The sequence below is a fragment of the Heliangelus exortis genome, chromosome 15 (genome assembly GCF_036169615.1).
Source record: "Heliangelus exortis chromosome 15, bHelExo1.hap1, whole genome shotgun sequence".
Taxonomy (NCBI): domain Eukaryota; kingdom Metazoa; phylum Chordata; class Aves; order Apodiformes; family Trochilidae; genus Heliangelus; species Heliangelus exortis.
Window position 1 is genome coordinate 14,953,079 of NC_092436.1, and position 12,668 is coordinate 14,965,746.

Consider the following 12,668-nt stretch of genomic DNA (forward strand, 5'->3'; position numbering starts at 1 on the left):
GCAGCACCAACGCTGACATATTTGCCTTCTCCTTCCACCCACCTCCCCAGTTTTTTTCCTTGGGAGACAGACAGCACCACTGCATTACAACGTACAAGAAATGAAAACAGTGAGTACGACTGTTATAGATCCATTGACTTTTTATTACAAATGTAATTGATCACTTGGCTTCAAAAAAGGTTTAAATCAACCCCTATTTTCTGTACGCCAGTACAAAGTAAAATCTATTTTACAAATTAAATACCTAAAAATTTGACAAAAATATTAAAGTTTGATGGAAAAAACAGTTATAAAAATCTTAAATCCCCCTTTAAGAAGGTAAGAGATAACATTCCCTCCCAACCCCCACAGTCCTGTTATACAATATTAATAGTCATTTTTTTTAGAATAGGTAGGTATGTTATATCTTGCTGTTAGCATACAAGTCACTCTAATAGCTTTATCTGTATATACTCCAGTTAGTGCATGAATGCCATCTGATCGAATATAATCAACTATCTTTAACTGATCCCTAATTTACATTTCATAGCTTGCATAGTTTGAAGGGACAAAGGTTATACTACAGCTAATCATAAAAAAGGTGGTTACAGTGCTATTTTTAAAGGCAACAAAGTAATTGCTCCCAAAAAAAAAAAAAAAAAAAATTAAAAAAAAAAAAATTTCAAAATCTCTCGGCTCTGAGCAGGGGTTAAAATCATCAGCAGCAGCAGCTTTCTGCCTGGCTGGAAGGGATGGGCTCTGCCTGGCACCGCGCAGCCCCTCCGCGCTGCGCAACAGCCCAGTTACAGGTTGCGAACGGCTCCGCAGCCAGCGCCAAACCGCTCCTTCCAACCCCTGCGCGGGATACGCAACAAAGTGACACTGTCAAGTATTTTTTGTTTTTTTTCCCCCACCTTTTTTCCTTTTTGGTATTTGTTTGTTTGTTTTGTCACACTGAATTTTCAAAAAAAAAAAAAAAAAAAAAAAAAGCAAAAAAAAAAAAGCAAGCAATCTCTCTCCTCCGGTTCTGGGTATGCCTGGCTGGAAGCCCCAGCCCCATCGGGACCGCTCCGGATCACCGGGACCGCTCCCGCTTGGCCGAAGCCCTTGGCCCTCCCGGGCAGCGGTACCGGGAGCTCCCCCGGGACGGAGCCGGGGGCGATGGATGCTCCCGCCAGAGCAGCCCAAACGGGACCACAAAGAAAAGGCAGAAAACAACAGCGGTTCATTTTGCTGCCTTTTTTTAAAATTTTTTTTTTTTAATTATTGAACGTCTCAGAGACAGAGAAATGTTACTTTTCTTTTTTCTTTTTTTTTTTTTTTTTTTTTTTAAACGAAAAAAAGAATGACTTTGAACTCAGAGGACATTTCTCTGTTAGCATAAAATCACTTAAAGGGTGATTGTACTTTAACAGTAAACTACTTGACAGTGTCCCTTTAGCTTAAAAATAAAATCATGTCAGTATTGCAATGAATTTCAAGTTTTCTTGCACGTAGACATTATAAAGTAGTTTTTACCATGCTCTTGGACCTATTCTACAAGACATTTAAAAGCATATCATCAAGGAAAATATAAGGCATACTTCTCAGGAATTAGGTATCTTGGCACATTTGAGCATACTGTCTTTTTAAAACAACACATATGGTCAAATATACCTTTCTTTTTCTAACAATAAACAGGGTTTTCTGTACTTTGCTTTAAATACTGAGATATTAGAGCCTTGGTAAAGTACCGAGCACCTCTGGGAAAAAAAAAATAAAAAGAAAACACCCCCGAAAAGAAACCAAAAAACAGAATCAGAAGCGAAATCCCATGAACCTTTACAGACATTTTAAGCCTTTCAGTACGATAATTCATCATCAAGTCCTAAAACATACATAACGTGCGTTAAAAGGGAAAACAAACCAAAAAAAAAAAAAAAAAAAAAAGAAAACCAAAACGAACCAAAACCAACGAAAACACGCAGAAGGAACCCAAACGAGACGAAAAAAAAAAAACTGACCACGAGTTCTCGGCCACTGATGACAAAACTGCCCGAGGGCTGTCAGGAGCTGCACTGCTCAGCCCCTGAGCTCTCGACTCCGCCGGATCCTGGGCAGGATCGGGGGCCGGGCGAGGACCACGGGGAGCAGCCGCCTCGTCAGCGATGCTCCCGGGAGCCGGGGGACCGGAGGGACAACTCTGCCGTGCTCTCGTTCAGCTCCTCCCGCTACTTATTGCCGGGAACACAAACAGCCTGGGACTACGAGAGCCTCTGGGACCGCGTTCTGCCGGCAGCGCGACAACTTTTGGGGAGGGCAGCGAGCAGCAGGACCGAGACAATCAATCAATCAATCAATCAAGCAATCGATCAATCAAGTAGCAAAAAAACCAAAGCGATAAAATTTCCTAACTAGGGCTAGCAGCATGGAGAATGCAGTCCCGCACACATCACAGTTGAAGTACAATATAATCGATGGAACTGCCCATCCAGAGCCTCCGATCCAAAAGCAGGTTACCAGACACATGTTTACATGCAATTGAGAACCATTTCGAACGTCACATTACGCGCTCCGAAAGCTTATTTTTACTACTGGGAAATAGGAAAGTGCACATGAAAGCAATTTGTAACATTTCCAGTGATTGTTTAAAAGAAACAGAAACACCTCGCTACCGGCATCGCTTGTTTTAACTTTTCTGTGAACACTAACAGCAAACTTCTTTAAAGGGAAATAATAATGCATGGAAAAAAATGGAAACAGCTTGTTTGACACTTACAGTACATCTCAAAAAAAAAAAAAAACAAAAAAACCAACCAAACAACAACAACAAAACCGAACGAACGAAAACAAAAACCGAAACAGAAAAAAAAAAATATTACAATTTCAAATGGGAATAAAAAGACAGCAGGAAATAAAATTCTTTAACACCAGCTTTCTCCCCCCACACCACCCTTCTAAAACTCCATCCTTGACCATCAAGAAAGAAGCCCAGGCAGCTCCTGCTCGTACAGGTGCTGCCTTCTGCACGCAGCAGCTAGGTCTACCCAACAGCTAACCTTGCCAAGAGCTTCAAGAAAAATGATTGCATCCCAAAAAAAAAAAAACAACTTCCAAGATCTTAGTTTCTCTGAAATGCTGTCTACTGAATTCTGGCCAAGAAAAGAAAAGAAAAAAAAAAAAAGAAAAAGTTTTGTTTTCACTGTTTAAGGCATCTTTTTTTGTTTGTTTTATAACGTTTTCACGCATAATGATGATAGTCATGCAGCAGTTTAATGATAAAAATATATTAATATTTTACTATACAGCAGCAAGAAGTTAGTCAATTAAAAGCACACCAACTTTTTTTTTTTTTTTAAAGAAGGAAAAAAAAAAAAACCAAAAACCCAACAAAACAACGACGACAAGAAAAAAACCAAAAAAAAAAAACCCCAACCTGTAGAAATCTATTATTATTCTCAGTATTATTACAGACAATTTCAATTTGGAGAACACACCTGGACAGGTCAGAACTCTGCCAAATCTGCATCTCCCTACCCTAGGCTTCCACCAGAGCCCGCGTGCCGGCGAGGAGGCTTGGAGAGGAGGAAGGGCACGGCCAGGCTTGCCAGGTATGTAGCCAGAAATCACTAGCACCAGAGCTACATGGAAATCCCTCACCGACACACACACCGGCTGGGCTTCCCCTCGACACCCAAACTCCAAACCCCATGGCTCAGTAGGGTTACTCTGTGGTTCCTAACAGGCTCGCAGAAGTTTAGGGCACCAGCAGGGCTGACAGCACAGGTGGGGAGCTCTCAGGAGTTTAGGGGATAGTGCTAGTGCAAAGACTCACTGCCTGCTGTCCCAAAACAGACCGAATGGAAACCGCTGCACGTCAGGTTAATAAGTACTTTAAGTACACAGAATAATAAAAAAAATATATTATGAACAATACAAGTACATCTCATATACACAATAATGACAATACGCCTACTCAGTTGTAAACCAAACAGGTGCAGAAAAAAAATATTACGGGAGGAAATTCTTTGCTTTGCTTTTTTTTTTTTTTTTCCTCTCAATCTCTCTCTCTCTCTCTCTTTTTTTTTTCTTTTCCTCTCTCTTTTTTTTTTTTTTTTTTTTTTTTACTATTTGAATAACTTTGGTTCAAACGTAAAAATCACAAGTTAGCAAATTTCATTTAAATGCCTTTTTTAATAATTTTTCTTCATGTTCACAGAAGTTTCACTGACCATTTTTATATGTTTAAGGTCCAGATGCAATGCATATTGTATAAAAGAGAGCACTTATTGTTTACCTTGCATGAATTAAACCTACGTACCTTTTAACTCTACAAACTTCTGCATAACATTTAGACAAAGCTCAGACACACAGCATGCCTAGCCCTCATATATATATACACATCTCTAATCACAGGTATATAGGGTGTCAAATATACTATAGTAACCTCCATGTAAGGTTCGAAATTTGGTAACAAAATGAGAAGAAAAAACTAAAAATATTATTTTACGTGTTCTAAAATATCTCTTTTTTTTTTTTTTTTGTGCTAAAGTCAAATGTTAGCTCAACATGAAAAGGACTTTTTTTTTTTTTTATATAATTCAGCAATATTATAATCTTGACCATTTTTGCAAACACTTTTAATAATAATAGCTTAAACGTGTACAAAAGTTCTCGGTTAATTAGGGAAATAAACACTCAGTTCTTTATATTTTTAATCAAGTAGGAAACACAGTTCATATATAATGTTATTACTTTTTCTGACTTTTTTTGTGTGTGTTTTGTTTTGTTTTGTTTTGTTTTGTTTTAGCAGCTGCTTACTGTTTGATACGGTGGGTAAAGTGGAGGAACATCCAGCGATGGGTGGCGGGTCGGAGGCGCTGCTGCCGGGCGGCGGGGGCGCCGGGCGGGCGGCACGGCCGGGGTGGGGGGGGCCACGGGGGGGGCTCCCGGCCGCCGCCCCCCGCCCCGCCGCCCGCCCGCCCTCCTCCCGCCGGCGGCGGGGCCAGTCCGCGTCCCGGGGGGCGGGCGGTCAGTCCTCCTCGGGCTCCTCGGCCTGCAGCAGGGCGCCGGGCGGGCCGGCGGCGGCGGCGGCGGCGGCCTCGGCCTCGGGGGGCGGCTCGGCCCCGGCGCCCGCGGGGGGAGCGGCGGCGGCGGCGGCGCGCTTGTCCCGCTGCTTCTCCTGGATCTTCTTCATCTCGTCCGAGTACTTGCAGAAGGTGTGGCCGAACTTGGCCCAGACCTTGTAGGGGACGGTGATGGAGTTGCGGTAGGTGGGCTTCACCTCGCTCACCCGCATGAAGACGCCGTACTTGTTGGAGCCCACGTCGAAGAAGAAGCGCTTGTTGTCCACAGTCAAGGAGGTGCCCTCGGGCAGCTCGGCCGGCTCCTCCTCCACCCCGTAGTCGTCGATGAGCTTGGCCAGGGCGTCGCGGAACTCGATCAGGCCCTGGGCCGGCAGGGCGATGGTCTGGCCCTGCGTGGAGCCCAGCCCCGGGCCGCGGTTGACGGTTTGACGGACGCGGAGGAAGCGCCCGCGCTGGTTCTCCTTCAGATCCATGTAGTACTTGCGGTTCTCCCGCACCAGGAACTCGCTCTTCAGCGCCCGCCGGGGCTCGTCGGCCGCCTGCGCCAGCTCGGGGGGCTGGCTGGGCCCCAGCTGCGCGTAGTGCTCGATGAAGTCGCCCAGGTAGTCGCGGAACTCGACGGCCACCGACATGGAGAGGGTCAGGCGGCTCTTGTTGCCGCCCGCCCCCACCTCGGCGATCTTCAGGAAGCGGCCCTTGGCGTTCTGCTTCACGTCCAGGTAGAAGCGCTTGTTCTGGATGTCCACCCGCTTGGAGGCCAGCTCCTGCGTTTCGTGCTGCAGGCCGCCGCCCGGGCCGCCGCCGCCGCCGCCGCCACCGCCGCCCGAGCCCGGCCCCCCGGCGCCCGCCGCGCCCCCGCCGCCGCCGCCGCCGCCGCCGCCCTGCTCGCTGCCGCTGTCTCTGTCCGCCATGATGCCGCCGCCCGCCGCCGCCGCCGCCGCTCGGCCTCGGCCGCCGCCGCCGCTTCTCGCCTGGCGCCCTCCCGCGCCGCCGCCCGCGCCGCCGCCTCCTCCTCGGCCGCCGCCGCCTCCTCCTCGGCCGCCCCCGGCCGCCGCCCGCCGCCCGCCGCCCGCCGCCGCTCCGCCCGCCGCCGCCGCCGCCGCCGCTGCTGCAACAGCCCCCGCGGCCACCAGCCGGCCGCTCTCGCGAGATCTGCGGGAGCGAGGAGAGGGCGCGGGAAGGCGGCAGAGAGCGGCCCCGCCGAGCCGGGCAGCAGCGCCGCGCACCGCCGGCACCGGGGGGAGAACCCGGCACCGGGGGGGGGAGAGCCGGAACCCGGGGGGGAGATCCGGAACCCGGGGGGGAGATCCGGAACCGAGGGGGAGATCCGGAACCCGGGGGGGAGATCCGGAACCCAGGGGGGAGATCCGGAACTGGGGGGGGAGATCCGGCAGCGAGGGGAGAGCCCCGCACCGGGGGCGAAAGATCCGGCACCCTGGACCGGGGAGAGAACCCGGCATGCTGGGGGGAGATTCGGCACCGAGAGGGGAGATCCGGCACCGGGAGGAGAACTTGGCATGGTGGGAGGAGACCCGGCATTCTGATGGGAGACCCCGGCACCGGGGGGAGACCCGGCACCGAGAGGGGAGACCCGGTACCGGGGGGGTAGGAGAGATCCGGCACCCCGTACCGGGGAGAGAACCCGGCATGCTGGAGGGAGATTCGGCACCGAGGGGGGAGACCCGGCACCGGGGGGGGGGGTGGGGAAGGGGGAGAGAGATCCCGCACTCCGGCACCGGGGGGCAGACCCGGTACCGCCAGAACCGGGGGGTAGACTCTGCACCCTGGCACCGAGAGGGAGACCTCGGCATCGAGGAGGGAGAGACCCGGCACCGGGGTAAGGATAACCCGGCACCGGAGCGGATCCCCCTGCACCGGGGGGAGATCTCGCATAACGGCACCGGAGGGACGGGACCCGGTACCGTGGTACCAGCTGGGGCGTCACATGGTACCTCGGCATCGGGGGAGGGTGGGACATGGCACCCCTGCCCTGCTGTCACCCAACCATTTGCCTCTCCCGGCTGCGTTTTCAGGTCCCGCTCCTCCCGGGGGGCTTCACCCCCCACCCCCACCCCCCCCCCCCCGGGGCCGCCTGCGGGGCCGGGACGTCCCATCCGAGTCCAGTGACTTCCAGTCCCTCCCACCCCTCTCCCCATCGGCCTCCCGGTACCGGGATAAGGCTCAGCACTGGGGTACCGGGCAGAGGGACTTGCCGGGGGAAAGCACAGAGGTGGGGAGAGGTGTTTATTAGGAGCTGGTAATGACAGGAATTAATACATCCACTGATCGCAGGAGCAAGGATGGGGATGGGTTTGCAGCTGCCTTCCCAGTATCCCCATTGCAGGTGACCAGGTTGCTTTTTATTAAACAACTGCTTTTTGATGGGTTTTTGAGGAGATCCCTTTGCTTCCAGTCCTCGATATGAAACCAGGAATCCCAAATCCTGGATCCCAGGCCACCTCCAGCCCAAGTAGGGATTCTGTCTTTTGGTACTGCAGGCCAGGAAGCAAACTGGCTGGGTTTGGATCAAAATCCCTTCCCTACCTGCTACTTCCAGGATCCCAAAACCCCTGGAAGTGTGTGGTACTCCAGGCAGTCGTGCTACAGGGCAGGTTTGGTGTTTGTCTGTGGGGTGTGCTCTGTGCTGGAGGAGGCAACATGTGCAGTCCTTGAGGAGAAGGAGATGACATTCCTGAAGTGGCTTTTAAATGTTGCCTTAGATACCATGTCAGGAACCCCTTGCCTGCCCCATTTCTGTGGCTAAACCTTTCTGGTTAGTGACCCCGTGGGTAACACCAAGAAAAAGTAGAGAGGAAACCAGTTTCCTTTTCATGGCAATGTTCAGAGCTGCAGCTGGGAAGCTGTCAGCAGCTGTGTGTCAGCTTGCAGTGATTCCCTGGATTCCTGGGACACGCCGTGGTGCTACACGGATGCTACGTTTGATTTCCAGCCCACCCCCACGTGAGATCCCTCCCCGGCGTGGGAATGGGCTGGCACTGCCGTGCTGCACCCCTGTGGCAGGCTGAGGACTGGTGCTCCAGCACTGCCTCTCAATTTGCTCTTTTTATTCTGGAGGCAAATGGAATTCAACAATTTGAGCTGAGGCCTAATGGTGATGTCTCTTGGTAGCACCAGCACCGTGTCCAACCCACGTGGGAGAGCTGAGGAACACACACCTGCTGGGGAAAAGCTTTTGGGGAAAGCCCAGGAAACATTGGTGCTCTGTCTCTGACCATGGTGGGCTGAGCATTTCTGGTGGTGATGGTGCCAATGAAATGCAGAGGTGATTTTTGCTCCCCAGCACAGGCCAGCGTTGCTGCTTTCAGAGTGGGTGCATTCCAGTTGGATACTGGTGATGCTGGGAGCAGACCTGCCAAAGTTCCTCCTTTGGTGGGACCCTGCTTGCCCAGTGTTGTGTTGTGCTGCTCCCAGCAGCTCCCAGCAGCTCCCCTAATACTCTGAGTTTGAGTCTGAATTTGGCTTGTGTACATTTCTTATTTAAGTAAACAGGACAAAGCAAAAAGAGCATTTTTTTCTTCTCTATAGGTAATATTTTTCAAGAGGAGCTCTACCATTACAGCCCCTCCCAGGGCTCTGGTTGTGGCTGTGCTGCAGGGACCTGCATCAGTCGACCCAGCATTAAAACCAGGTAACATGGCCCAGACAAGGCTGTCGTGGCTGCTTGAACAAAGCAAGCTGTAAAACAAGATGGACAAAGGTGATGGACAAATGCAGGAAAATCTCTTCATGCCTTGCCCAGGTACTGACAGCCACAGATTGGCTGGGGATCTTGCAGGGACCTCCTGGGTCACACACTGCCCTCCTTTGCTGTTGGAGCCTTATCAATATGTCCCATATGTTTATCAGGCTTCGTGTTATCTTCTTACCTATCTTATCTTCTTCTGTGAGTTCTGCTGAAACTGGTCCAACACCTCTTTGCTATGAAAATCAAAAAAAACTTTTCATCCCCAGCCTGAATATGTCAATAGCATCTTTACAGCTCCACAACTTTTTGGCTTAGAGCCTCCATAAGGTTTTCTCATGTCTTCTCCCCTTCCATGTGTCTCTCAGCAGCTGATATCTCCTTCAGGCTCTGTTCTGGTAGTCTAAACAAGACCAAGTTTTTGTAGTTTCCTCTCAAAAGATATTTTTTTTTTTCTTTGACTGTTACAGTTGTCCTTTGTCACACCAGTCTCAGTCCCTCTGAAGGACAGGGCAGAAGGTTTTCAGAGCCATGTCTGGGACTTCAGGCTTAAGATCAATGGGACTTTTGTTTCAAAATCAAATTTGGAGGGCTCTTAAGAACATACCTGATCGTTACTGTGAGCATCACAAAGTTTGGGGTCCAAGCCTGTTATTCAGCTACAAAACAACAGCTCTGCTGCCTCCCAGGAACTCGTATGAACATTTATAATCAGAGGAGGGAATCAAAGAGCCATTCAGACAACAGATAAGGTTCCTAACAAAAGTGGCTGAGATGCAGTTGTTGTTGTGCAAGTCAAAGAAAAGGCTGTCACCCTTGGAGGATGTTGCCAAAAAAGATGCATTTGAATTGCTGAGCCATTCTTCTCTCATCCACCATCTGAATCCCTCTGCAGTCTTCCTGGATCTATTCAGGCTGAGTTGGGCAACCCACTGGATTTGGGAGTTGACTGAGTTTAGGCTGTGTCAGATCTTTGCCTTGGCCCAGCCCTGGTTCAGCTCTCCCCCCATGGACACAGGAGCCTAATTCTGGTTCCTGAGCTGTGATGGGACTTGGAGCAATAAAAAGCAACTCTGCCATTACCATCCCTTGGAGCTGGAGCAAAGAGAAAGCAGTTCCAGCTGCGTGGGGATGGGGGAGGTTGTGCAAAGGCTTCCATCAGCTCCCAGACCTGAGCACGGAAGGGGATGGTAAAACTTCCTTTGCTTTGGTCTTTTTCTGAGCCTGTCTTTGGAGAGAGGAGTTCAGCAGGGCTTGGGCACTGGCTGCAAGGCATTGGGTGCCTGTGAACAAGCCCCAAGAAACCAGCACACCACATCTGAAAGTCATTTCTGAAGTGGGGAACGATGAACTGTGCACACAATAGAGCTGCTATTAGGTCTGTGGATCCTAATTAAAAAAATACCTCTCAATGAAAATTTTTTATTAAAAGAAATCGCAGTGACCCTAAATCAAATTATTTGTGAATGGTTCTTAGTCTCCTAGATCAGTTAGAACTCCTGTGTTAGTCACTGGACGTCATCCAAACTGCATGCTGAATGAATAACATGTCTGCCAAATTTCTTTTTTTTTTTTTTAATCCTCGCCCAGTTTGGCACAGGACAGTTAAAGTCATTTTTCTAAATATCATTCAGAACATCAAGCAACTGTAAAATAACAATAGAAAAGCTTGGCCACGGTTAACTACAGCCCTCCAGTTGTAACCACTTCTCTCAAAAAAAGTCACTCCAGTCCCTTTGATGGTTTTGTTTTGGGTGAGTGCCTGGGCAGGGTTTCCCATGGGGTGGTACTGGGGGTCACTGCCAGGGAACTTGGCTCCCAGGTGTTCAGGAATGGGGCACAGCTGGATCCACCCTTTCCCTGGCTACTGGGACTGGGTTTGTGTCTTCCTGCTGACCTGCTAAGGACTGACATCCTAAAGACATAACTGCAGTTCCTATGGTCCCCTCCTTCCCTGGCTCTTCAAAAATAAGAAAAAAAAAAAAAAAAGGAATAAAAGGAATTGGAGTTGCACAATGGCAGAAAGAGTTCTTGGTTATTTTCTTTGCAAAGATAAAGTGCTAATTCTTCCCAGCACCATGCCAAGTCCAATCCAAGTGATTTAAGTTTGGTTTTGTTTTCATGGTGGCTCGTTACAGTTATGCAGCATCTCTTCTCTTCCTTGACTGGCCTGCAAGTTTTCCCCTTCTACCCTTTTCTAGGCAAGTTCCCTTCCCCCTTATCAGTTCCTTTTGACCCCAGAGGATCCTGCAGTGTCTCCACCTCCAGCCAGGGAGGATCCTTGCCAGCTCCTGGTTCCCAGAGAAGTCAGAGGGAAGCGTGGATCTTCAGCTCCCCACACAACCCAGTGAGAGCTGGCAGCTGGTCCCTTGAAAACCAGCAACCAGTGGCCACCAAATCCTCATCTTGCTGGTTTTCAGTGGCTGTGATTTATAAAACCAGGGCTCTCTGCTCCTTGCCTCCTCAGGAGCAGTAAGGGTTAAAGCACAGTGTCATCTGCAGTAGTTAGCAGAGGTCATGCAGCCCCTAAATGTGACCCGTGTGTCCCATCAGGTGCCTCATCCCTGAGGAACACTGAAATACACTGAAATACAGTCATGTTTGTGCTGTGGTTCTCTGGTCAATGCTACAGGCACCATCACTGCAGTGAGTTTGTGGCTGCCTTGCTTGCACGTCCCCTTCCTGCCACCTGGTCCTGAGCACTGGGAAGTTTCCAGTTTCCAGTCTCCACACGCTGCTTCCCATCCCCCTGCTGAGACAGTGCCTCTCCCAGCTCCTGGGGGGGAATGGTTCTGATGGGATGCCACACTCAAGCTGGATGAGGAGTTTAAAGGCTTTGGGAGTCCAAAGCTGAGGCAGGGCTGCACCCCCACTTCCATCCTTCTTTGCTTTTCAAAGCCATGCTCATGCACAGCAAGCTGGCAATAAATGCCATCTGCAGCCTCCATGCTGGTGGCATTGCCCAGATCAATGCTGTAGAGACCTCAGCAGCCTCTTTACCCCTCACCCAGTGTTATTTCTTCTCAAAGTACCAGCCAGAATACTCCCTTAAGGCAATGGAAATTTCTTGGGATACTGACAGAGCTGGGCAGGAACTGTGTCTGCCCTGACCTCCTTCAGCACACCCATCTCTAATAACAGGGGACTGGTGGAGTTGTCCTGACTGACCACTTCTGTCTTGGGCCAAATAAACCCCAGACATTTGCAAGGATAAGAAAGAAGATTTGGAGCAAACTGCAGTTTTGAAACTAGATGTAGAATAAATCCCAGTTTGGCAGTTGTCAAGGAAAGGCTGCTTTGACTTTTTTATTTTCCCCAAAAGAGAAGTTCTTCTCCTGGGTTCAGCCAGAGTGATGTTTCACAGCTGTACAGGAGCATTAGGGTCCTCTCCCTGCAGAGGCCATGCAGAGGATGCTATGAGGCCAGCCCCAAAAGCTTTCTATTTAAAAAAAAAACTGTCTTTTAATACAGCTTTTTCTTTCCCAAGTAGCTAAGTGGTTTTGTGATCTCCAGTGTGGGTTTGCCTGGCTTGATACGGTGTCAAACTTGGACCTCTGAAATGGATCCCTTTCCTCCCCTCATATCCAGCAGCTCTTTGGTGAGCTTCAGAGGCTGCAGGTCCTCCCAAGGAAGCATCTGAAGCCTGAGAGGAGCTTGGAGTGCTCATCTTTGGGGTGTTCTTGGTTGGGAATTGTTGTGATGCAGAGGTGGGACCCCAGGGCTTTGTGCTAGAGAGCACAGAGAGACAAATTCCCTATGACCTTGGAGGAGGGAGACATCAAAGCTTTGGGGTTGCAGGGTAGGACACTGTGGAACAAAAGAGAAGACACTCCAGGGATTTAAAGGCCTCACCACCCTCCAAAAAATATGCAAGGAAGGATCAGCACATGACTTCAGCCAGATACCATGAATCAGCTGAG

General features: G+C 49.9%; 1 protein-coding gene and 1 long non-coding RNA gene across 2 annotated transcripts; one reads left to right on the top strand and one right to left on the bottom strand.

Annotated features, from left to right (window-relative positions):
* Window positions 1-4,060: 4,060 nt before the first annotated feature.
* On the bottom strand, window positions 4,061-6,092 carry PURA (purine rich element binding protein A). Its single transcript, XM_071759163.1, has one exon. The coding sequence runs from the start codon at window positions 5,954-5,956 to the stop codon at window positions 4,991-4,993; it is 966 nt and encodes a 321-aa protein (XP_071615264.1). The 5' UTR covers window positions 5,957-6,092; the 3' UTR covers window positions 4,061-4,990.
* A 676-nt stretch (window positions 6,093-6,768) lies between these two features.
* On the top strand, window positions 6,769-10,204 carry LOC139803060 (uncharacterized). The gene is made up of 2 exons (XR_011728864.1): window positions 6,769-7,515; window positions 8,592-10,204. It is a non-coding gene; the product is annotated as an uncharacterized lncRNA (long non-coding RNA).
* The last annotated feature ends 2,464 nt before the right edge of the window (window positions 10,205-12,668 follow it).

Excerpts from the sequence above, each read along its gene's own strand:
- PURA (XM_071759163.1), bottom strand. The coding sequence starts at position 5,956 with ATGGCGGACAGAGACAGCGGCAGCGAGCAGGGCGGCGGCGGCGGCGGC.